The sequence below is a fragment of the Cygnus atratus genome, chromosome 1 (genome assembly GCF_013377495.2).
Source record: "Cygnus atratus isolate AKBS03 ecotype Queensland, Australia chromosome 1, CAtr_DNAZoo_HiC_assembly, whole genome shotgun sequence".
In the NCBI taxonomy this organism is placed as follows: Eukaryota; Metazoa; Chordata; class Aves; order Anseriformes; family Anatidae; genus Cygnus; species Cygnus atratus.
In genome coordinates, this window is record NC_066362.1 from 115,265,966 (window position 1) to 115,292,422 (window position 26,457).

The following is a 26,457-nucleotide window of genomic DNA, read 5'->3' on the forward strand; positions in this document are numbered from 1 at the left end:
AAATAGTGCTTTTCCTATTCTTATTTATTTATTTATTTATTTATTTATTTTCAGATAACGTAAGCAAAAACATATCTATAGTATTGTAGCCATGGCTTCCACAGGGTCTGAAATGTTGGACTTTCTGCCTCTCCCCATGTCTTCATTGCACTGGCAAGTTCGACCTGTGGGACTGCTCGTGGCCACACACGAGGTCAGTGGCAGGGAGCTGAGGTCTCTCAAATCCCAGACCAGTGTTTTATCTCTGAGAGCCAAGTAGTTCAGATGTCTGAGAAGTACAGTCCTCTGTCAGGAGCAGCCATAAAGGTGTCCATAGTATGCACTGAATTTCAGAAAACTGAACAAGTTTGTATGATGATGATGATGAGTGATTTATTTTGTTTCGCCTTTAACTGCATAAAAGTTTCTTCTGGCTAAGTCATCCCGTTGTTCTCTTCTAACACCTTTTAGCGTTGCTGGCCACCTGGAGCCAGTTTTGACAGCTGAAGACTTGAAGGCTATAAAGTTCCTGCAGGCTTCACAAAGATCAGGAGCAGAGAAGAGGAAGGAAGCCTTCACAATGACAACTAAGGGAAAAACTGTGGTTTGAGCTCAGCGCTTACTAAACACCTGAAATGTCACAGCATGGTTTCACCTCCATGCACCTGACCTGAGTGGGTTTATTGCCACACCAAGGTCCTCGGGACTGGTGGCACCTCCATCCATTCCCTCTGTCTTCTGTGGCCATAGTCTGGACTTTCTCAGACTGACAGATGTAATCAGATTGAAGTGATGGCAGCCTGGAAGAGGTATCTGGGAAAAATTTACTGACAGCTGATTTTAAGAGGTCAGGTTGAATGATTTAATGGCTCTCGAGCTTTAGGTTCTGTACATGTATGGGAAGACATGCTGGTTCCTGGAGCACACTTTTTCAGCAGCTTTTGTTAGATTCCCATGGAACCAAAACCGATGCGTGGTTAGATTCCCGTGGAACCCAAATGCATAGTCCTGCTTCCTGCATGCAAGCCAGTCTGTCTTGAAACGTCATGACTGTTTTGGGTATCTGACATAGTGATTACTTCATAGACAAAACAACGCAAAGCAAAAAGAAATGTTCCAGCAACTGACCTTTCTGTGTCAAACTTGTGGCTTAAAGAAGATCGGGATCTTTAAGTGACTAAATAAGTCAAAAGTGTATGTCTCTAAAGAAATAAATGCCTAAGAAGTGTGGTAACAAAGCCTGCCCTCAGCGACAATATTATACAGTTCAGGAGAGTTAAATCCTGTGTGTCCCATTTCTAAATGTCTGCTTCTTGCATGGATTTTACATGGCTTTTTGAAAAAGGCTGTATAGGTAGAGGATGTGTGCTTATTTGACTGAGTGGTGTCTTCCGACACCTGCATGGCTGAGAAATGAAGTTGTTGAGTGCCTAAATGGTTGTAATGCTGAAGAAACAATGCATATACATATCAGACCCTCAAAGAATCTGAAAATTACAAGATCATTGCTGGATATGTCTTTTGTATCCATTTCTTACTTAGATTAAACACCCACTGACTTTACTTACAGTTTTGTTTGAAAAGGTGTTTCTGCATATCAGCGCAGGAACCATTTCATTCAATCCTGCAAATGAAGTTGCAACTTGCTGTTGGTTACCTCCCTGAGTACAAGCCTGCTACAGCTGCCAGCCCTAAGGCCAAGCTGTGGCTATGCAAAGTTGGATCCATGTTTTCTAAAAATCCTAAAGCTGAACACGTACCTAAATACTCTAGATCAGAGATGTTAGTCTTTTATTGCAAATTGGAGGATTATCTTCAGTCATGGAAGTCCTCAGTGCTGAAGATGGTAACATTTGTTTTACAGCTAACTCTGAAAGCAGCATCTGTTTAAGACATATGGCAGCCTATCCAGCAATTTAGGATTCTAAGTGGGAGACCCCAATGCAATCCAATTCAGATGTCAGCCTGGAATTACCCATATTTGAATTTAGCCAGGATGTAAGCTTCTTGCAGAAAGTGCCAAGTCATTTCTAGGTACTGCAAATCTTTTTTATTTGTTAGTGCTAGCTGAAAATTTTCAGTCATGGTTATTTATTTTATTTTATTTGTGGGATTTTTGAGTCAAATGAATCTTTTGTAAAGCCTACAGCCAGCATCTCCCCGCTGCCTCCCTGTGCTAAAAGGAGATGTAAATGGTACACCTGGGACCTGCAGCCCAACTAGACATCTTGGTGCAGGGAGGAGAAAGGGTGCTAAGATAAACATTCTCCTCAGGCTTAGCAGCAATATTTCCAAACCAAAATATACATATTTGGTTGTAATGTTCTCCTATGCCTGTTTTGCAATTTTCACCAAACCCGTTTTTCAGTTGAGGGCCCTGACTCTCCTGCCTTGCGAATGCTGAAAAGGTGATTGCCTGGCAGTATTTTATAGAAGTGATATTACTGATACTCTGGACATATAGAAATGAAAGAATGTGTGGTTCTAGCTCCCTTACATCTGGCTCTTTTATGCACATGAAATTGCCTATGGTGCTGTTATCTGTATTTAAATACTGATCTGAACATATTACATCAGCTCAAAGAACCGTACCTGTGACTTTCCATACCTCATTGTCAGCTCCTAATAAAATACCATGTTGGGTTTAGTCCTTTACTGTGTATAAGCCAAGTTAGTTGCACTGAAGTTATTGTCCTGCATTGTAAAGCCACAGACACATTCCTCTTGGGAGCCTGCCTTTGTGATTTACATGAAGAAAAGAAAGGGGTTTTGGTTTCTCAAGCGTACTGACTCATGCCCTCTCTACTAGGCATTCTCTAGCACTGCTCTAGCATATGTGGTGCTGAAATTGCAATGAAATGAAGAGCAAAGTGAGAACAGACAGTGAAACAGCATAAATTCAGGAAAATCATTGACAGAGACATTGTACTGATCTTCAAGACCTAAAAGCAATATCACCTGATGTGTGAACAGAAAAAAAATTCAGGGTGCATATACCTGACAGCTGAGGTACGTAAACCTATCTCCTAGCTGTCAGGTATTCAAGGCGAAGAGGGAATAAGTGCTCTGAGGGATAACCATGGATTAAACCAGGAATTTTGAAATGCCTTGCTCTCAAAGTGTTGCAGAGAGGTGAAGCCAGGCAGGCAGAAGAAACAGGTTCCCAGGGGAGAGCACGAACAAGAGAGAAGCGGTGAAATTCCCACCGGAGTCCCTTTGTTTCTGCTGCTAGTAGCTATCACCCACCTGCAGCAGGAGAATAAACAGAGCACAGTTTCCCTTGATCCAAAAGCCTGAAAGTGGGGAGGATTGAGCTGGACTGCCCTGTGAACGAAGCAGTAAGAAGGGCTCATCCCGGCCAGGCAACACCATGGCCAGGATCCTTCCTCTGGTTGCTGTTCTCATCTTCTGGGCAGCCATGCAGCAGGGATGGGGAAATGAAATCACAGGTGAGTGATGCAAACCTGTGCAGAAGACCACAGTAGGACAACTGTAGGACAGTTTGGGTTGGGTGTGGGATATCTCCTTATCTGAAAAAAATAAAATAGTGGCCCTCTCTGAAGAGCTGGCAACATCGCAGTGACCGTTTAAGAAGTCTCTGTTGACAATTAACCAAACAAAACCTCATCAAGTCAAAACACAACTTTTGTGCCCAAATCCTAGTCTTCAGGCAAAAGCCTTACCTTTTCCTCTGTGCCACAGGTAAAAGAGTAGGATTGCTGCTTTATGTTCAGGAATGTGCACATTTTAATGAGAATTGTCTTCAAAATAAACTTTTGGAGGAAATTAATGTGGCAAATTACATGGCAAATTCTGAGAGAGGCATAAAATGAGACCGTAGGTGACATGTTTAACTTTCATCTATGTTGTAGGCTGTAATTTTGAAAAAAACAAACTAATCCAGTTGCCAGGTTTTAACTGCTATATTAAATCCTAAATTGTTCTTAATTTCTGGTTTGATTTATTTAGATGAAAAAAGATTGTGATTTTTTGGCTGGATTTTATTGCATTTTTTTAATTAAGTGGTTTTGTGAGTCTCAGTTAAAATCAAAACCATATTTTTAAAAGCTTTGCAAACTTTTCTGTTATTCTGTCAAAGCCACATTTTAAAAAGCTGTTGCTAGAGGTTGGGAGTCAGCAGAACCCCTGTTCTGCTGCTGCTTCAAGTCAGTGGCTCTGATTTTAGAAAGAGTTTGAAATGACCAGAGAAATTGGATTCTCAACCCAATTTTTTCTCCACGTTTCAGAGCCTCTGCTTTTTAAAGCTGCATTTGAATCTGCCTTCTGTGAGCCTGTTCCAACAGATTACTTTTGAGGTTATGGCAAAGCAGGAGAGGGGCTCGTCGCTGGCTCTTGCTGTCCTCCAGTGAAAGATTTTGCAGATTTCAGCTCACAGCGACATTTCTGGCCCTTGAGCAGCTCTTGTGAGGTTTCCAGAATTGCAACTAGGTCTGTGGTATTAAAGCTGTCTTATTTATTTATTTATTTATTTATTTATATTGCTCAGTTTTTTATCCTGCTCTCAGGTTCTGGCTCTGCTCTGGGTTTGACTTTCAGTTCTGAGCAGCCTGCTCCTAACACAGGCTTCCCTTGCAGCCTTTCTCCTGAATGTCTGTTTCTATTAACAAAGTAGGTGCTTTGATGGTTTTTCCTCTTGCTTAACTTAATAAAATTAATACTTTTTCCTGCCAATGCTTAAAGCTGGTGATTGCTAAGATAAAAACTTGAAGCCCAGAGATGACTAACATAGAACTGCCAATGGCAGGGGACTCCCGTCTTCTGCTTTGCTCTTAACTTCAGCTATGTGCTGCTGGAAAAAGCAGCCAGTGTTGTTTGATTCTGCTTGATAGTGCCATAATCCCATAGATGGGGGCTAATGAGAACTGACAGCCAATTTGCTAAGGAGCCCAAATTGATCTAAGCCACATTGCTCAGCAGGAAACTGCTGTCAGCAAATAATTGAATGCTGTGAGTGCCAAAACTTATTTTAAACTGGATCGAAGTGGCGGGTAATGGTAACGCTGGTGGTGCTGCACCTTCTCCTGTCACCTTCAGTCTAACCTCTTCCAGGAGGATATCTTTCTGTACCACCATAGCCATGTCTCAGATCTTCTCTTTTGGCTTTGGCAGCCTCATTCCATAGCTAGTATCAATGTGTAAGTATGAAATATGATTTCATATCTGCTCTGACAGCTGTAGCTTCTAATTATAAACTGTGTCTAATTCTATACCATTTTATTCTCAGTTTCATACCTGTATTTATGTTGCACATTACTGTAAAGCCTAAGCCAGCTCAGCTGACTCTGGAATTTGTAGCTTTCCAGTGCTATGCCTTTGCTGCAGCTTCAGCTCTGCACTGACAACACGGGTCTCCAGTGCTCTCCTTACTCAGCTGCTTGTGCCCTGTATAAAGTGGTAATTAATCACATGCATTGAATATGGAAGAACAGTCCTTGATCTGTGATTTCTGCTCCCAAACCCAGATTTTTTCTCTTTTCCCCTCTCCCTGAGGGATGTCCTAAATTCAGCTGGGGAGGGAGGCTGTGGCTGGATATGGGCTTTCATGATCAGACCTCTGTCTTCCTTCCAGGAGGAAGGCCTTCTGAGTCACTTGGTGAAACCAGCTTGAGGGACATTTTGTGGCCTATGGCATCTGTCCCATGACTTCTGCTGGACTGTCCTTGCACTGCACATACACCATCCTGTTCTAAGCTCTTTTACCTGTCCTGTTCTAATTGTACATATATCATTTGTTTATCTGGAAAGCTAAATGTGAAAGCTAATTCCTAAGAACCTGAATAACTTTTTTGTTTCTTTGTTCAAATTGTTTTTCCACGTTTCATCTTCTCTGGCAAGAGATAAGCTGTACAAATAATATAAACCATAAATGCTTTCATTTTATGCCTGTTGTGTATGCTATGTTAGCTTCAGTCAGTGTGTTGACTGGCCCTGGTCCCCTAAGAGCTCTCAGAAATAACAATCCTACCATACTTGAATCTCTGTAGCTAAATCGTATTTATCCCTATTAAAGTATGTTTTGCTTTGTCTCAAGGATGATAAAGGCCTTTTTAATTCTATCCCATCTCCTTCCCAAATGGGACACGAGGTGACTCAGCCCTATGGCTTGTATAACATCTTATTAAGGGACAGCCTAATGTCTGTAAGATGACTGTAGGCTGCTCAATGCTAATTCAACCCTATCTGTGGTGGTGTTTTCTTTTTACTGCTCCTGCTCAAGTACTTCAATTTTAAGTAAAGCATGTAAGAAATCTAACTTTAATACTCCTCATGACCTGTTTCAGAACCTCAGAAATTGAGTCCCATTCTCAGACCCATGTGAAATTATGTAGTTAATGAACTTATCTCTAACTTCATTTACATTGAAGTTGAGGAACCACAGCAGCTCTCAGAGGACCTGGTCTAATACTGTCTACTACAAATGCAGACAGGCAACACAGAAGCTCCAGGAATACCTTTTGTCTCAGATACCTGAAAGTCCTCCCCAGTGATGTATGAGCACACAATTTTAGCCTAGGGCGGTGTCTGAAGGATGTCTTATTCCAGACATCTCCCGTGACTCATCTGCCCATGAGTTGCTCACCCTTCATTCCAGTTATAGTCAGCGCAGCCAGATGAACCCTTCAGCAGCATGAGCCTGGAGTGGACATCTAAAATGCTTGGATGACTGTGCTCTGGAAGTGCCTATTCTGCTCCACTGTTAATTTCTATTGATGTGTATTAATTTACTTTACACATACTTGAGTTAAATTGCCCTTTTTCTGCTTCGTACCTGAAGGCCCTGAGAGCTCTTTGAATTTTCTGCCAATATGGATCGTTTTATGACTGAAATGATTCCCATGACAAGCAGTCACTACTAATTTTTTATTCTGTCCATTTTCTTAAGTGACATTCTTCCTAACATTAGCCTCCCTGGAAGTCATTCATCTGTGTTGATTCTGTCACTGCTTTCTCATAACAGCATATTTAACTAGATACTGCAGGGAACTTATGCTGTGGGCTGACAAGTTATTACTGATCCCTCTCTTTCCTGTTTATTATTATTATTATTGTTATTATTACTTTTCTTCTAGAAAAAGGCCTCTCTTTGCTAGGCTATCATCTGTGCAACTATAGCCTGACCAAAAATGTGTTCAAGATGGTTGCCTACCAAAAGTCCTATGAGAAGAACACTTCCTGTGGTGGATGGATCCCCTGGATGGTATGTCCCCGGACATACTATAAAACACAGTATCATTCAGTTGAAGTCCCTGAGACCATCAACCTTACAGATTGCTGTGAAGGATATGAACAAGTTGGACTCTACTGCTCTTTAGGTAAGTTTTAGTCAGATTAATAGATAATATAAAAGCTTCTGCTAGAAGAGGATTCACGTAAACTGAGACATGTAAAGGCTTAGTTCAGTGCTGGGAAATATGTTCCTGTTCACTCAAATCAGTGAGTCTGCAAAAATCCACAGTAAACTCAGTCTAACATGGGAAAGAGTAAACATGAAACACTAATGTTCCTGGTTCTTCCTGTTTGCCAACCTTATTCACAAATTCCTGGCCAGTTCCAGGTGACCAAGAAGAAAGCACTTGCTTGTTATCCCTAGAAGGGCTTATTACTTGTCCTGGTTCAGGCCAAAATCTGTGGCCAAGTGGGATAACTCATGCAGCCTTGCTGTGTGCTGTGTCTGCTGTCAGTGTGCTTGCATCTACTCTAGGAGCTTTCTTCTCAAAAGTAATTTAGGATGTATTCACGATAATATTTCCTTTGTTTTGGAGCAAGGTCATTTCCCAGGCTTCTAGCTCAATTTTGGTGTTAATTTCAAACAACCTGTGGCCTTGGGCAAGATGGTACCAACTGTTTTCCTATCAAAACTACATTAGGGCCCATTTTCTCAGGTGCTTCTTTGGTTATCTAGGGCTAAGTTGTTGAAAGTAGTGAACCTTTTAGTGGATCTGATCTAACTTCTGAGTTATAACAAGACCCTACCTGGGAATCATCTTTGAGTTGAGATGGAAGTTATTCTGACTTCCCAATTCAGAACTAGCAGGTGTCAGCAAGAAATTCCTAATTTTTAGCAAGACTTGTGTCACAGGTGGAAGGAATCCCTTGGGGAAAATGGGTTTCCAAAAAGTTTCCAAAGGGTTCCTGTGACAAAGTCCCAATGGGTACTGGTCTACCCAAGTAAGTTTGGTATAAACTGATATGATTTCAATAGCATTAAAATGGAGTGGAGGCTGTTGTGAATCCTTTTTGATAAAAGAGGAATTTAGTTTTCTTTATATTAAGCCCTTTAAGAACATCTGTAATCAAGCTGAAGTTGCGCTTGGAAAAAAAAAAGAAAAAAAAAAACTATTCAGGTAGCATTTTGCCTTAGATTATATGTATTTGAGAAGATTCAAATTATACCCCTGTAACTTTTTTTTTAAACGTTTTTAAAATTAAAAGTTGTATGCTTTTAGTCTGAATTACATTATCTAATCCAAGATCTAATCTTAGATTGATTTTGGAGTAGATCTTGGATTAAATAGGACAGCACTGGATTGTTCCAGCATCCAGCACACTTCTGCAAGACATAATTTTGTCTCCTGTTTTCAGCATGACGTTGCATTTTCTCCATTTCCCCTTTTCATGTTATGGTCATGGGAATTTATACAGTGTCAACACTGTAACAAAAGATCAAAAGGAAAGGTCCTATTGCAGCCATGGCCCTCCTTTTGTGTCACAGGACTTGAGTGACTCAGTTCTATGGGAATGTCCCCAAACCTGCTCCTGCATTGGATCATATAATGTAATGTGAGAGGGTATGAGGTGTATGTCTTGTCATGGGATGCGTCAAGAAGAATGTGTTCATCCTATATTTAAATTGCTTCAGAGCATTAGAAAAATGAACCTCCAAATATTTTTGCAAGGTATTTTCTGCAACATATGCTAGTAGAATATTGTATCTATCAGGAAAATGCTTTTAACAGAAAGGTCAAAGCGTAGAAGTGGTTGCTGTGTTGTATTTGTTCTTAAAACAATTTGCTAGAAAAGAAGAAGAAAAGCATAATTAGGCACACATCATCCCTCACTTACCGTATCCTGCAATTGTTTTGTCTCTGTGGCTGTGGCGGAGTGTCAGCCAGGGCACAATTTGACCTGCATTTTACAGTATTTCCAGGCAGGCTAGCTTGACGGGCATAGGACCCACTGCTGATAATGCATGTTTTCCAAGCAGCAGTTCCAGGCTGGGAAAACTCTCCAGAAGATCTAATTAGTGTTGAATAGCAACTTCAGGAAGGTCATTTCAATATACATGCATCTGCATGCATGTGTGCACATATGTAGTGTAAATAAATTAATCCAATGACAAGGCGGAGAAGCAGTTGGAGAAAAGTGCTTGTTGATTTCCTAGTACAAGATAATAATTGTGTCAGCCAGATGTTGAAGGGTGACCAGCTAGTTCTGTTTGCCTCTATTTGCACAAGGAACTCCCTGAGGGATCATGATTTTCAAAGTGTTTCAGAGCCTCCAGAATTCAAGATCACCTTCTTGGGTGGAGAAGAAGGCATCCTGGTAACACTTTAAATATTTTTTTGCGGTGCAATTGTATGCCTTTTAAAAGCACCTCTGAAGGAATGTTAGGCTTGAGAAGTGTCAGTGAATTTTTTTTTCTAACATTAACAAATCTGTAAATCTGCTGTAAAGCTTGGCTGCAGAACTTCTGATCCGCCCTTGCCACATTGTTGATATACACTCTAGGCAGGATTGTCCATGAAATACTGTGGTCACCTTGACTCTTTTCCTGTCAAAGTAAATCTGGGAATATTTTAAACCATAAAAGGCTTTGTCTGGCTTCTAGGTGATTTCTCTGTTTAGATTATTCCAGTATCTTTGCTTTTCAGGGCATTAGTCATATATTCTGTGAACGGTAATGCACTGTCTAGACACAGTCTTAAATAAATGATGAAAAGAGAAACTGGAACTGCTGAAATTACAGCACAGCATGCTGTTAAACTACTGTTATTTTCTTCTTGATGTTATCCATGCTGGCATACTCTCCATCCTACCAGGAGCTGGAGGGTCTGCATGACCTTTCAGAGAAACCTGGTCCTTGCCGCTCCCCTTGCTTTCTTCCTGAAAGGAAACATTTTACCCCTGCCTGAGATACAACAGGCTCTGCTTTTCTTATTATTTACTGTTGGGGCAAAAATTTCTATATCACGAGTCAAGATACTCTGGTAGTTCTCACTTGCTGTCTATCAGTCCATTAGGATGGTACTATATGTATGTGTGCATACACACAAACTACTTTAACTTTTTAAAAATTATGTATCTAAACTCTAAAAAGTGCTAGAATTAATTCTAAAGTTAGAATTAAATTAAAAAAAAAATCATTGTTTCCTCTCCTTTTGCCTATGCATGCAAATAAACCCTGTTAATTACCTGACCCCCGCTGCCTTGCCCTGAGGACCACATTTCCATGTGGTGGCTCAGGGGGCACAAAGGCCCCCAAAAGGGCATCCCAGCAGTGCTGTCCTGGCCTCTGCTTTCACTGCATGTTTCAGTGCTCTGCTAAGCCTCTCTCCAAACAGAGAATTATTTATCACCTCCTGAGGTGAATCCCGGGGTGATGCCCAGACAGCTATTTATCTTCACGAAGCCTGTGGGAGGGAAGGGAGGTTTTCTGCCTTCCACAGCTGCAGCGAGACTTGGATCATATCATTCTGTGTGCCCACTCTGAGACACCGTGGGTGTGATTTCTACTCTTTGCTTATTTATTTTTATCCCTGGAGTGCCCAATGCTGCCTTCAGCACCACTGTGCTTGGAGTGTGGAGCCCGGTGCCCTCGATGGTGATGGTGAGCAGCCCCCGATTGCTGAGCAGATCACAGAGCTGTGGATCCAGTTCCTGGACCTGTGAAACCCATGTATCTGAAAGGTGGTTATGAGCTTCTTGGAGGAGACTTCCCCAGTATTTTGCAGGATTTTTTTTATAGGCAGATGCAGGGTCCAATTCTCCAAGCAGGTTTTATCTGCCTGAGTGGTGTGGTTACTTCTGGTGGCTAGTTTGGTACCCACCTTCTACCATGCTACCTAAGGTGAAACCAGAGAGCTACAGGCAAGAGGCTCCTTCCTTATCTGCCATCTCACCCTGACTGATCCCTGGCCAGGAAGACAAAGAGTGCATCAACGTGTGATGAAGGCTGTTTTTTCTGGCACATATACAAAAAGGCTGAAATAAGAAGGCCCAGATACCTTTATCTGGAGTTTCTTATGAGAGAACTTGATTTGCAAAGTTCATTTGGAGAGTGCTTTATGTGAATAACTTCCTCAGATTTTCAGAAAAACAACTGTAAAGTAAAAAAAAAAAATAAAAAATTAATTTCAGGTGTCCCGGTAGCTCTCCAGCAGGGCCGGGACCTTTCAGCCCCTGTGTGCAGATCATGCATGCTGGGTCTAACTGGGGCAATGGGGAGCTGTGGCATGGCTGTCCCCACTGCTTGGGCTGTCCCCAGAAATTTTGTAAACCCTGATTGCAACCCCCTCAGCCTACTCCTTTCTATAGCAAAGTCCCCAGTCTTCTTAGTAGCCTTCCTCGCAAGCTATTTGCCCCACTCAGCTCACCACCCTTTGCCTTTCCCAACTGCTCTAAGCCCCAGGATGGCTGTGGGCTCACCATGGGCCCCTGATAGCTTTCATCATTTGCTGATATGAGTGGCACCAGGGCAGAGCATGGCTACGTCATGGTGGTGCTGCTGGGATCAGCCCCTTCTGGCTAAATCTCAACAAGTTTCTCCTGAGCATGCACAGGCTGCTTTTGTGCTTGGAAGGCTGTGCTCCCCCATCGTCCCACAGCTGTGTCCTTGCCGAATTTCAGCCCCCGGCTCCTGAATATGTTGCAGTGAATAATAGGCTTTTCATGGGAAAGGGCACTGAATGTTTGACAGATGCTGAGCCTGCACATCCAGACTCTGCCCTCCATCCCGTTTAAGCCCTGGACAGGGCGGATAACATACATCTGAGCAGGTAAAGGCTAGCAACGCTCAAAGACCCTGAAAACAGGGTTGTATGATGAAAACTGTCAGTCTGCCTTTGCAACAGGCTTTGCCAGGAGCTCCTTCTGTAGTATCATAGATTTGTCTCCACCTTCTGATGCCTGAGACGAGTGCAGAGTTTTGGCCTCCTGCTCCGCCACACCTCTGGGTGAAACCCGGAGGCTCTGAGTGTCAGGAGGGAGAGGAAGGAGGTTGCAGCTGAGCCAATGCTGTCCCTCAGCACCTATCTCCTGGAACATCCCCCAGCCTGGTGGCTCTCCTGGGGACAGGGTTGGTAACTGCTTTCAGTTGCTAAGCACTGAGTGCTGCATTTCTCCTTCTGCACGCTTATGCAGATAACAGAGGAGGAAAGTCTATACTTTGTCTGACTGATGGACAAGTTGCCCAGCTCGCTCCCTGGTGCTGGCAGTGTTGCTTGGTTAGTGTCGTAGCTCTGGGTGACCATCCTCAAAGATGATCGAAGTGGAAAGAGTAAATCAAATTTGCAAAGTGCATCTGGCATGATTAGGCAGAAATGTGATATGAATCCCTCCCAGTTTCCGCAGATGCGAAAATGATGACCTTTAGATTTTAGATAAATGGCTAGGGTGGCACTCAGCCAGGACTCAATAGTGTTTTCTGAGATTGCACGTGACCCATTAAACCGTTTACACCACAGTTCAGCGTGGCAGAAAAGGACCTGGGTGGAAAAAAGCTGCTTTGAACTTAAAACCTGCTGGAACTGCACCTGAAATCTTAGAGATGAAGAGATTTTTAGTGCTTGAGTCCAGTTTACCAGGGTTCACCTGGCTCATTTAGGGGTGACTGAGATATTATTGTGACTTTGGACTAGAAATCAGGAAGAGGCTTTCCAGCAGTAGGACCTATTTGAGGGAATGACCTGCAGCGCCAGTCCCAGAGTCAGAAGCAGAGGGTCCTGATCCATGCTGGGAAGCAGAACAGGACTATGGGGCTTGCTGGACCCAGAAGTATCTTGAGTCAGACTGCACAGGGTAGAGTTTCCTTATTTGCTGCCCAGAGCTCTTGTGGGTCTAACACCAACTCTACTTGAAAGATGCTCACAGTCCCGTTAAAGAGTACGCTCGGCTGGTTGTACAGAGGGTTTACAAACAGAGTATATGAAATGCAATATAAAAGAGTGTGCAGAGGTGCTGTCCTATATATTCTGCATGCAAATCTTTAAAGTTACATGTGCAAATAGCCTGAATGCTGCTGAGAGGTCTCATCTCGGTGCCTTCACTGTTCCCCAGCTTATGGGTTTTGGCAGGTTTTTCAGCAGAGGTGTGGACCCCTATTATTAAATGAAGCTTAATTTTCTTAATTAACTTTCAGAGACCCTTGAAAAGCATACTGTGGGACCCCTAGAAAGGCATAGACCATAATCTTAAAACCACTGCTTGTAATGTACTATTTCTTTATGCAAACATGACTGCATGCCCAGATGCAAAAGTGCCTGAAAATTATACATGTTGAGTTCTGCATGCCATGTGTTGAGCTCTATCCCTAGATTGGAGATTGAACTGAGGATTTGGAGTGCTAAGCATGAGATCTGTTATGGAATCTGCCAAGGCTCTCTGCAATCGGCTCCAGTCTACCATGGACTGGAAGAGAGGGGGACTTGGCCTGTGCATGTGGCAGCAAGTGACAGAGATTTAGTTTAAAACTCGTTGAATTGGTATCATTTGCCTTTTTAAGAAGCTTACTTTGCTGAGGCCAAAAGTCACAGATTCATTATTCCCTTCTGCTTCTCAGAAACCTCAGATTTACTTTTATTCAGAGCCTTGGGATAACAGAAATTGGAAACCCTCAGAAACAGCAGTTCATGATAGATCTATAGCTTGCTATAGACCTTTCATTTGCTGTGGACTTTATTATGTTGAATGTGGTTTTCCACACTGCAGCCTTCTATGACAGGAGTAACTTTTATTTTTCTCCAGGCTGACTTTAATTGCCTGGTTAATGGATCAAGAATTCGTAGGATCAAAAAGTTGTAACCACAAAATGAATGGAAAAGATTAAATAAAAACTGATTTCTAGCATAGACACTACTTGTTTGCTTTGATCATTATACAGCATTTGGATTAGTCATAGCTGGCACCACGTACATTTTCTGTCTTGCAGTGCTCCAATTTCTCCACATTTAGAATCCATCTATTTATCTAATCTACCATTCTGCCTATCTATCTGTCTATATATTTTTATTAGTGGAAAATTATCAGTTCAGATTTCTGTAGCAGAAATGTCATGAATGTGAGAAAATTCTGAGAACTTTTACACTTCTGAAATGAAATAAAGACATTTAGGCTCCTGTTTTGTCACCATGAAAACCTCAGAACAGACACACTTCTAAAATGAGGAGGGAAGTGTTTGCTATAAATTAAATGGCACAGTTTTATGGAAACAATTTGCTGTGTTTTTGTTCTCCAAAATGTTTTGTTACTTAGCGCTCAACAGGTCCAGTGTATTTGCCTCAAGACCTGGTATCTGTCCAATGGAGAATATGGAAACCTCTGATTATCCTTGCACGTTCGATGCTGAATGTCCAGGGCTTAAAAAGTGCTGCAACTCATCCAAAGGAGAGGGCTGTGTGGATCCAAAGCCAAAGGGTATGTTACTGATAAATTCAAGACTGCTTCTAATAGAAATGTGCTTATTTTTTCCTTCTGAGGGTGGGAGTGGGCAGAACAACAACTGTTACCATAGCTCTTCATAAAACAAATATGGGAATCTGCCTTGGGTTAACTCCAGGATATTTGCTTTCAGTGCTTGAGCCTGTGGGGGCTGAGCTGGGGGTGCTACAGGTCTGTTGGACCTCACATGGCTTCTCCTCCTCAGCTGATGCTGCTGTCTGCAGCATATGGTGACTGGAGCAGCAGCTGTTTGATGCACACGGGCCCTTCATAATCTCAAAGTTAAAGTTTGCCTTGTTTTCTCAGAGCCTGCCTACAGCTCTGTAGCTTTCTATAGCATCCTACCTCAGATGACTTGGCTGTTTTATTTGTACACTTCAGAAAGGGTATTCTGGTACAACGTGACAGTGCTGGTGAAGATGGATTTTAATGAATTAATCAGAGTGGATTCCCACCTTCTGAATCATTCACGCCTTTTGCACTCCATGGTATGTACAAACGCAAGCACTCTCGTGTGTTGTGCATCATGTTCACACCTCTGTTACTCACTGACTACCACTTGCTTCAGCCCAGGAGGGAACCCATGGTCCTCCAAGCTGGGCACCACCTTGCCAGCTGCTCCCCCTGTTTTTTGGCCCTCATATATTCCTAGTTGGTGAATGTCAGCCTCATCCTCACAGGGCTCAAGTAAAATTGATCTAGCAGATTCTATAGTAAATTTTTCAGATTTCTGCCAAGAGGCAGAGAAAGCTTTCACCGTCTGAAATAGTTTTCTTCCTGCTTCAGCTCAGCTAAGTTTTGGGTTTATGACAGACTGTGTCTGGATTTCATGGTTTGCATAGTTTGGTTTTGAGTTGAACCTTTCAAGAGAGAGCTCAGATCCATGACACTGGGAGCTACAAGGGAGGTGGATTCTGCAGTGCCAAAACCCAGTGAGAACCCAGGCTGGTGGTGAGGGACCGTGTCTGGAGCAAGGGCATTTCATTGTCACCCCTGCCACAGCAGCAGCGCCCCAGGAGACAGCAGGGAATTGCTTTTTCCATCAGTCGGAGGCTCTGCCTCCTGCGTGGATGAGCAGTGGCCATAGTAACATGTGCAGGCCCACAGGGCAGCAGCGCGGCCTGCCTCTCAGCGCCCCAGCCGCCACAGGGAGGAAGAATCTGAGGCGACCAAAAAAACAAACCATAACAAGGGTGTGAGGTGTTTGCCCTTCTGGCTCACTTCTTTAAAGAGGGGCCTACAGGAAGGAGCCAGGCTGCAAACTAAACTCACGTTGGGACAAGGGGGATCTCTCTGTCCATTGAGTGGTTTTTAGGAAAGGCATTAATGAACTTGGACAAAGACCCTCCAGGCCTTTTCCCTAGTACATGTCACCACCTCATGGAGAAGACCAGGCTTGGATGTGGGCTTTGAAAGGTACCCAAGGAGACAGTTCCCTATGTCACTCTGTTTTCATTTCTGATCCTCCACAGTTTCCATCTAGGTGTGGGCAAGTAGCAAAGGAAAACTTCTCCCATCCCAGTTTAGCATTGACAGGCAGGAGAACATGGATGGTAGCAGCAGTGTGGGGATGTTGCATGGATTTAATCCTTCCTCTTACCTGAATTCCCGCTTCTGATACCCTAAAAAAGTGAGAAACCTTAGCTCGGTCCCTGTGTGGTAAGGAGTAGTGCACAGTGATCTACTAAGACTCTTACAGCTGGTCTAAAGCAAGCTATGGCAGAGTTGAACACTCAAAAAGTAGGAAATAAGAAATGAAGATTAGCAATGAACCACTACTCAAAGGAATGTTTTCCAGGCCTTGTCTGCTGTACTGACTTCTAATGCTCAGCCCATCACCACCACCCTTATCTGGTTCCTGACTCCCAGTTGTGATGACTTGGCCAGTCCTAAGGTCTCTCCATGGCTGTCAGTACCAGCCTTCTTCCACAGTCTATTGCTTTTCTCTCTTTTATTTCTATTTCCTTTGCCAGCAGTCTTTTTAGTTGCTTGACATGGGGAGTGTTGAACAGCTTGGATGCTCTTTAATAGCCTGTCTAAAATATATTCTGCCTATGGCAATTTTGGCGTTTAAGCATTACATGTCAAAGAGACTTTTCCATATTTTCTTGTGTTATATCCTCCCGTCTAAGCATGTAAGATCTGACATGCAGCTCCACACCTTCCTTAAATTGGATTTACTATACTGTAACTCTTTTGTGAAATGTCATGATAAGAAGAGCTCACCTTGCATACATATATAACTAAAATGTTACTGCTTTCCTGAGTTTTCTGAATTGGTGCTTTCTGCACTCAGTTTCTGATGATAATCATTGCATAGATTATGTCTCATTTGTATACAGCTGTACTGATAAAGAAATGAGATACCAACGTGTTTGCTCACCTGTTTTCCAGATTACTGGTGCATTACAGCCCTTGAATGCCTCTGTGCACCATATCCAGAGTAACCAAGCAGAAATATACTCTGGGGCAGTGGCATCTCAGGTTCTCATCGGACTGCATCAACCAGCTCCACTAGCAGAGGTTTCTTCTTCCTTGAAAGACATTGTGAAGCGCGTCTATGAAGTGATTGGACACGGATGTGCAAGGTTATTTACTATAATCCTGTCACTGAGGGACGGTTCAGGGAAAAGGTTCAGGGGCTTCATCCCTCTTCACTTGGGATTTTGTCTGCATGACTATCAATTGGCTTTCAAAAACAAAGTGTAGTGGATCTTCTAACCTTTGCAAATATGGCCATAACCCAGATGTTATAGGATGAAGAGAGGGTTGTAGTTAATTTTAGAATAAATAGTTTGGAGTGGAATACTTCTGCTTCCTCAAATAAATTTATTTTCTCCTAATAACATAGCCCTTCTTCATATGGAAAAGCAAAGGTATTCAAGTTTGTAGCACAATCGCTAGTTGTATTAAACAGGCTCTCAAGTGTTTGAAGTATTCTTGGGAATCAGATATACTCTGTTTTTATGGACTTGTGATGCTTCCACAGTCTTGCATGAAAAAGGGAGTATTTGTTTATTAACCTACTTTTTAAATGTTAGGTAAATATTTAAATGTGTTTGGTTTAAATTAATTTAATCTATTTATTATTGCATAGTTATGTGAATATTTTCACTCCTGAAACGCATCCATAAGCACTATTTGTCATCACTTCTATTTCTGTATTTACTTTTGAAAACTCCATCCAGCTTTCAGTGAGATCCCTGGGTAGATCTCCTTCCTCTGCCACGAACTTCTCTCAGGTTTGGATAGCACCCTGGAACTATAAGAGAGAGCTGCTGCTAATTTTCATCTTAACCCAATAATCTGACTAAAAAGTGATGGGGTTATAACCAAATGGGGGCTAGTTTCAGCGAAGGATGACATTCTGATTTCATTGCACCCACATAAATCTGGAATTGCTTAATCAGAGTTACTACAGATTTAAACAGAATTTATCCTACCCAGAGCAGGTCTATATACACTGCAGATCAATCTTGATGCTGCTGTCAGTATCTGTATAAGTGTTCTTCTTCTTAGATGTCAATGAATGTTCCTACGCTGAATTCAATGCTTGTCCTAAGCAAAACACCTGTGTAAATCTGGAGGGTTACTACAGCTGCAACCCTGAGCATGAACATGCAGATGTCAACCCTCACCAGCTGAGCACAGGAAAGGAAGGTAAGAAATGTAGGTGTCACTGAAGTACAGAGAATGTGTCTGCTGGGCTTTATTGTCAACTGCAGGAGCAACTATAAGCCATCTTGCTAGCTGTTTATGACGAAATGCAGTGTATTTATTTAAAAGTTCCAGGCTGTTTCTCATATCTCACCTAGAGCTGTCCTTACTCACCTGCCAAAACTTCTAGCATCAGACCCTGACTGCTTCTCAGAGCAAGTCATTCACTGTCAGTACTCCTCGCCAGCCTCCCGGGGGAACGTGATTAGTGACGTTATTTGTACATGAAGTCTCCTTCCTGTTTTGACTGTGTGACTGCAGCCTGGACTCCATAGCTGTCCAGTCCCACCCTGAGCTGCTGCACTGTTAGTGAGTCCTCTGCTGGAGGCAGCTGGATTTCGATGATGCATGAAATAATTCTTCTCAGCACCAGTTCAGCAACAAATATAGGCATGTACTTACAGCCAACAGACACCAATGAGCCTACTAATAGACTTGAAGATAATGAGATAAATCAGTGCTTGCAGATCCAATGCTCTAGTTAGAAAACAATTTAACAATCCTTTAATCTCAAAAATTAAGATAATGTATTGCTTTATGCTTGTGTGATATGATAATACATTTTTTTTTCATTTCTATTTATATTACTTCTATTGCTACTTTTCAGCTGGTGAAAATGTGATTGGTATTACTTTGGATTTGCTTTGTTAGGAATGCTTTAACTCTTCGATAATGCTGTTTGTCCCTTAGGCATGGCATTGTCTACACCAAGCTCAGAACTGGATCCCATTAATGCTAGCAATAGCTCTCCATCTATAAGTAATTCAAGTCTCTTGTCCACAACTAACCAATCTACAGATGCTGGTTGCTGTAAGTAACTTTGGATCTGAATGAATATTGTTTTGCTTTAATTCAGGCACTTTGTGATCCATTTTTCCTGGGGCTAGTTGAATTACAAGAGGGTGTTCACAAAAGCTGATGGTAGTTTTGGAGTGAATCTCCTCCTACAGAAACAGCAGGAGAGAGGGTCCTGTAACGGGAGACTTGGATCAGGGGCTGTGGAGCTGTGAGGTGACCCCTGGAGAAGCCCCACTGTTACCCCCATGGCTGCTGCTGGAAGAGGTGGGCTGACTTGAGCCACTGGTGCCTGGTATGCCATTCAAGCACAGGTCCTGTCACAGGTAACCCAAATTGTCCAGCATGAGGAAGCATGCCAGCAAGGGCTGTGGGAGGCCAGCACCACTCACTTGTCCCTGGGCTCTGCTGAATGCACATCCTGGGCTTGTCCCGCACTGAGGTACAGGAGGATCTGCCACTGGTGCAGGAGCTCCTGCTGGCCATGGGAGTCTGGTGGGGCACGAGTCAGAGAACCTGGCCACAGCTACCTTGTATATAAGTTAGCCTTTGTGAATGCTCCCTGCTATGCACTACAGCTGTCTGAGGGACTGTGATGGGAACAAAGCCTGACAGAGTTATCTTTGTATCAGTGACTTCAGTCCTTTCAGATGAGAATGGTCACAATCTTTTTTTAACAACATCCTGTTCTTCTTGTGGGAGGAAATAGCTTTAAGTAGTTCTTTGTCTAGTTCGCAGAGGCAGGCTGAATTTTCTTGATCTTCATCTTTATCCACAGCTTCTGATCCAAGCTGAAGCTAAAGGAATTAGACCAAAGTCCTTCTAGAGCAGGGGTGGCATGGCTTTGGAGGCTTTTGGCACCCGCCCGGCTCGGAGGCCTGGAAACAAATGTTTCCCTTTGAAATAGCTGAAGAAAACAACCCTTTTCCTTAGGCTAGCCATTAGCATGAAAGAATGGATGTTGTGGCAGCAGCATGCTGTGGTCTCTAGTTTAGTGTGGGGGCTGATGTTCTTACCTGACCCCAGCTGTCTACAGGAGGTGTGCCCAGTCTGTCCTCATCATCTCAGCTCTCCCTCTAGTTGGTGGGGACAGGCAGTCCCTGCCAGAAGGCAGTTCACCCTACCTGATTTAGACACCTCCTCCTCCTTTGAGGAGGGGAATCGTCTCTGAAGGGTTCTGTCTTTTCCCATTGACATGACAATGATTGCACTGGACTAGCATGGCATAAATAGGTAAAATGCTCACCCCTGCTTTGCCCCCAGCTTGTAAAAGCTGCTGTCTGTGGGGTTTTTCCAGGCATAAATCAAGGCAGCCTTTGCCTGAAGAGGTGCATTTTAATGATGAAAGTGACAAGCAAAGCAGGTGTAAATACATGTAGAGTACACAGATTTGCTCTTCCAAACTTATTTCTGCTGCCTGAACCTGTAGCTCACTGGATGGTTATTAGTGTTAATAGAAATTCAACACATAAATATATAGTAAAGGAAATAAAAAGAGTAAACACCCAATTAATCAGTCTAGCGGGATGGTTCGTGGACGAGGGAACCAAATCTGTCCTGACATAATGTAAAGAGGAGCTTCCCCTATTGACTGTCAAAGTGCTTGTTTATAAAGGATTTGTGATATCACAGTGCTTTAAAGAAGAAATGTTGTTTTTTCTGTGATGACTCTTTCTGGGATTGCGATAGATCCCTCTGCAATTAGAAACCACCGAATCTTCAGTGTTACCAGCAATAGTTTTGAAATGTCCTGGCATGTCGAGTCTACGCTAAACCATACTTTCCAAGTCCAAGTGTTCAAGGGCGAGGAGATTGTACAAAACCTGAAAACAGAGGAAATGAAAATGAATGTGTCTGGACTGGAAGCAGGCGTGATGTATTCAGTGGAGATCAGCTATGAAGCCTGTGGAAAAACCAGCATCTCCCATCAAAATGTTAAAACAGGTAAATAGCCATGCAGGTGATAGTGGCTACAGATCCAGCACTAACACTGTGTTCCTGCTGGCTCTCAGTGCTGGGCTATGCATCTAACATTTTGGTCTGGGTGCATCAGTTCTGACTGGATCTTTTCCTCTTCTGCTTTGTCAGTATGTGTTTTGATGTTGTGTCCTACAGAGGCTAAGATATTTGGTGTTACTATGAGGATTCTCAACTACAATTTCACTGAAGATTTCCGTGACGCCAGCAGCTCAGCATATGAAGAATTTTCAAGACTGTTGCTTACAGAGGTAATGCTAAAGTATATCTGGGTAATGTATTTTTCTTCAATTTAGAATTTATTTAATGAACTAGAGTATTTTGTGCCTGGCTCAAATGTCCCCTGGAAATTATAATATTGTTTCCTATGACCTTTCTTTATAATTAAAACAAAATCCAACTGACTAAACAGGTCAAGCCCTTGGTCTTATTAGCAATGGAGCTTATGAGAATTTTCCCTTACAGAAGAGTAAAGGAATTAGAAATCCAGGCATGCAACAGGGACTCCTTTCCTTGGATCTTTACTTTGGCAGTAAACTCACACTAAATTGACTTGAGGCTTTTTAATGGATTATTGAAATGACATAGCTGGCATTCATTTCAGTGCTGTCCTCTCACTAAGTGTTTGGCTGCTCGCAGAGCTTTTTTCTTTAAGCAAAGCGGTGGGGCCAGGCTTTCTTCTCCAGCCCCATTCATTGCACGCCCACGTGCAGCCATTGTCAATGCTCAGGTGTAATCAGCCATCAACAAAACCTGAGTCATGAACTCTGCTTCCAGCTCTCAGCTTCCCAAACAGGCAATCTCTTACAGTTTTGCTCTACAGTACAGGTCCCAGACAGAGGAATTCAGATCTTGATCCAAAACTAGACTTTCCCAAAACAAAGGGGGACTCATAAATATTTGTCAATATAAATCTGAGGGGAAAATAAGTACATAAATACTGCAACAACATTGGAGCTGTATTTTCAAAGGCAGCCCAGAAGAGGCTCATGAGAAATTGCAACTCAAACCTCCTGACGTGGTTTTATTTTCCATAGCTGCAAATTGCTCGCTTTTGTTGTGCAGGAGGATTTTTATCAGTGAATCTCCTCTGAGGCTGATGCAGACCTACCTGACATCATGAAGTTGGGAAGGAAAAGGAGTGATGCCCATCTGTGTTGCTTCTGCCTCACTGGGAGCACAGCATCCCCTTCTCACTTCCTCTCTCCTCTTTTTCTTGCCTCCTCACTCATATCTGAACTTAGGTCAGTTAAACAGCTTGTATGTAGGAATTTTTGGAGCAAACAGGCTGAACGGGAGCAAAGATGAGTTGATTTATGGTGCTGCTCTGCATGCTCAAAGGCATGCTTTGAGCTGGAGGTATGAACAAAAGGCTCAAGCACAGAGATGTTTTCAAGGGATGTGAGGCAAAACTGCTAACCCCTGCACAGCTCATATACTGACACCAGTATTTAATGTTCAGAGTAACACCATTGTTCCATTCATGTGTCTACTTACTTGATTGGTAGTCAACCATGGTGTAATTGTGATATTTCCTTGAAGGTGGGCTGTCTCGAACACATTTTCTTGAAGTTATCCCCTTCATTTTTCTTGCCTCTCACCCTGAGTTGCCTTTGTCATTGGACTCAGCTGCAGGCTGGGCTGGGACTGGTGAGTTTCAAATAGCCACCGGGAGCTAAAATTATTCCTGTGCTGGTAAATGAAATATTTCCTGAACCATTGTCTGGCACTACCACCAAGTGGCACATACCAGCCTGCATCCATGCAGTTGGGTCTTCCAATGTACAGTGGTCACATTCAGATTGCCTGAGGTCAGATGGGTACTATTTTAAAAGGTACCTAGGTGCACCAAGGAGACTCACACTTCCGTGTGTGTAAACAATCTTTGAAACGCTTTGAGACTTTTTTTTTATTTTCTTTTTACCACATTTCCTACTAATGTTGCATGTATATAAACCTTTGAAAACAGTACCACTGTGGTTTTAAAAAATCATCTGTTGCTGCTGGGTTCTGATTGTCACTGCGTCTCTAACTCTACTCAGGTTGCGAATTCATTTCCACCTAACATTACTGCTTTATATGAGACTGGGAAACTGAAAGTGCAGACTGAATCCCTGCAAGCTGGGAGCATCATTGTGAGGCTCAGAGTTGCTGTGCAGGATCCTGAGTTTCCAGTTGATGCCTCCACCTTTGCTCCAATGCTTTCTTACCTGTACAATGGCTCTGTACTTTTGGTGGATCAGCAGAACTCCGCAATAGAAGGTAATTTAAATTTTATTTATTTATTTATTTTTGACAACAGAAGAGTGTTTATATTTTGATCATGCACAGTATCACCAGCATTCTTCCTGAAAAGTACTTCATAGGAAGACAAAGTATGTGGAGTTTAGATGGCTTGTTGGAGGGAAAGCCACAAAAAAGGAGGAGCACTATCTGTCCCCTGGTAGCTGCAGGCACTGCTTCCCTCCATGGTGTTTAAGGAGCAGAGGAGCCCTTAATTTCCACATTAATTTTCCTTTCTCTCTCTCCTTTGTGAGCTGTGGGAAGTTTGAAAGATCTTTCTCACACTGAGCTGAGGACAGGATTGCTTTGGGATATTTGTAGCCTTTAGATACTCATGCCCTCTAAATGGTTTTGTGCTTCAAGGCTATGGAGTTGTACTTGGGCCAGGGTTTAGGAAATCTAGTCGGAGAAATTCCCAAATGTCCTCTCAGTGAATAGGACTGAAGAAGCACGTATGGAATTTATGTTAAACTAGGCCTTTGTTTGATCTTCAGTAATCACCATTTTTATCTTCAAAGGGCTAAGTTCTGGCTTCAGGTTTCCCAACTGGCAGAGCCAGCCAGAGCTCAAAGGGTTGCCAAAGTCAACAAAATGGGCTATTCTTCTCTCTCCATGTACTGAGCCCTTAAAAGCTTATTTGCTGCGATTAGGGAAAACTCCCTTTGGAGTTGCAGAGCATACAGAGGTTAGGGAGAACAGGAAAAAAACAGAAGAGACAAACTGCACCTGAAGCCTGCAAACATCACAGTGCTAACAGGAACTGAATTGCAAGATGCAGAAGTGCCAAAATCCTTTACAAACATTATTGATATTCTCCTGCCTGCACAGGGACTCTGAGTGTCCTGGGGCTGAAGGAGTGGGGAAGAAGAAGGAGTAAGATTTTTTTTTTTAATTGCACGAAAGCCAGATGGCTTCCAGAAGCAGCACTCTTATCCAGGAGAGCAGCCAACTCCCCCATTCCTCCTTAGGGCTAGAGCTAATTCTGCGCTGAGAAGCATTTGTTTGACATGAGCTTCTTAAAGTCAGATGTGGAAAACAAGGCCAAGGAGCGCAGTGCATGGAGGAAATACAGAATCACAGAGTGGTTGAGGTAGGAAGAGACCTCTGGAGGCCATGTGGTCCAATTCCCCTGCTCAACAGGGCCACCCAGAGCAGGCTGCCCAGGACCATGTTCAGGTGGCCTTTGAAGATCTCCAAGGAGGGAGACTTAAGAAAGGATTTGTATAATAGGCTCTATTGCTTCATTACCCCTGAGCACCCTGGGATGGGCCCTTTGGAAGTAAGACCACATGGCTCCTCTTGCACCTGTGGAGCAATGCCACCTGGATCCTTGGTGGCCACCAAAAGGCAACGTGCTTGGTTTCGTGACTGTGGCAGAGGAGAGAGTTCAGCTCTGGAACTGCAAAGATGAAAAGTCAGGAGGGATAGCAGAACTGCAGGGAGTGGAGCAATGGCATTTCTCTTTGTAGTCTCATATAATTAGTAAACTTTCTGCCATGGTTAATAGAGGCGCTAAACTGTTTGTTTTGTGAGGCATGGTAAGGAAGGAGAAGGGGACTTTGCGGAGTCAGGCCCAAGGCCCATATAGCATGATATCATGCAAGAATATGGAAAGTGTAGGCAATGTCCCTCTCTAACACTCTGTTAGCCACCAACCGTTTTCAGCTCCAGGATTCCCTGAATCCAAAGTGATTTCTTTGGGTTTCTCCTCCATGAGCTATTGAGCTGAATTTTAAATTTTGTGCTCCCTGTGAAGTCACGTGAACATTTCACATCTGCAACACCATTTGGCAAGGAGTTTCATGGATTTTTACCCATTGCATATACCCCCTACAGGTACAATGTGTTATCAGAGCAACACAGTGGTGTTTTTTTAAAATGCTTGGAGTGGGACTGTTGGTTGAGCTGTGTGTGGGGAAGGTACTTGCCAAATGGGAGAGGCCAGAGAGTGCATGTACTATTGCCATGGAGCACTGAGGAGACAAGATCAGTGTTTTGGCCTGATGTGTAGCTGAATGTGGCTATCAGAGATGGGCTGCTTAAAAAGTCGTGCTAAGTAATGGGAAAGGAAACCCCCAGAGCCCGTGGAGCCAGAGAATGTAAGTTACTTGGCAATTAGCACTGGAGCATCTCTTGGGTGGTGTTTGAAGCCATCAAGAGCCACATTTACCTCGTAGCATAATAAGTCATCAGGGAGAGCACTTTCATTGCTAGTGCTTTAGTCAGTCCTGCATGCTCCTGTATTCCCTCTGAGTGGCTTAAACTGTAGATTAGCAGGGAGATGGTGGCCATAGGCACAAGGAATTATCTAATGGCAACAATTATCTAATGGGGAAGAAAGGAAAAAGAACTGAATCAAGGTTGGGGAAGCCTGTGTGCAAGCAAAAATACGCACACGTATGTGCATGTACACATGCTCTGTGCTTTCTGTTTCTAGACTGGGACTTTCCTTTGTTTCTGAGTAATAATCACAGTGACTAATCTCTGCGTGTTTGCAGAACAAGCACTTATGGCAACACATTGTTCAAAACAATTTTCTAGCCTCTGATCAAAATTATTTGACCCAAGACACGGTGCTCAGTCTAGTTTTCTGCTCTCCCTCACTTTCTGCCCTGAGGCAGTGAATGTATGTATGTGCACAAGTGAGTGCACACAGGGAGGGGTCACATGGAATTCACTGGGATTATTCATGTGCAAAGCATTAACTCATACTTTGCCTGTCTGCTGGAGCAGGGTGCAAATGGTAGTATAAGACTCCAGAACAAAATCCTTCAAGAGTGAAGATACTCAGCCATAAATCTGGTACATAACTCCATGGAAGGAGCACCTCTAACTTATTCAGAGTGGCTGAAATTAGATTTAAGGAACACCCTTACAGAATATTCATGCCTTGTTGAACCAGGACCTTTTTTCTGAGACTACCAGAAAGAGGATCACAGCTGTGTAGTGTTACCTGAGAAAATAAATAAGTTATTAAGAGTTTTTGCCCGTAGCACTTCCTCTGTTAAGAGTTGAAGAGTGCTTTTTTTG

At 42.9% G+C, this 26,457-nt stretch overlaps 1 protein-coding gene across 1 annotated transcript in view; it reads left to right on the forward strand.

The window, feature by feature from the left end:
- Positions 1–6,843: 6,843 nt before the first annotated feature.
- UMODL1 (uromodulin like 1) overlaps positions 6,844–26,457 on the forward strand; it is a 44,859-nt gene continuing 25,245 nt past the window's right edge. The window contains exons 1-9 of the mRNA XM_050712100.1: positions 6,844–7,313; positions 14,470–14,631; positions 15,037–15,143; positions 17,050–17,236; positions 18,175–18,315; positions 19,063–19,182; positions 20,857–21,111; positions 21,283–21,395; positions 23,187–23,406. Coding sequence (XP_050568057.1) covers positions 7,136–7,313; positions 14,470–14,631; positions 15,037–15,143; positions 17,050–17,236; positions 18,175–18,315; positions 19,063–19,182; positions 20,857–21,111; positions 21,283–21,395; positions 23,187–23,406 — 1,483 coding nt within the window. The 5' untranslated portion in view covers positions 6,844–7,135. The remainder of the gene's footprint in view (positions 7,314–14,469; positions 14,632–15,036; positions 15,144–17,049; positions 17,237–18,174; positions 18,316–19,062; positions 19,183–20,856; positions 21,112–21,282; positions 21,396–23,186; positions 23,407–26,457) is intronic.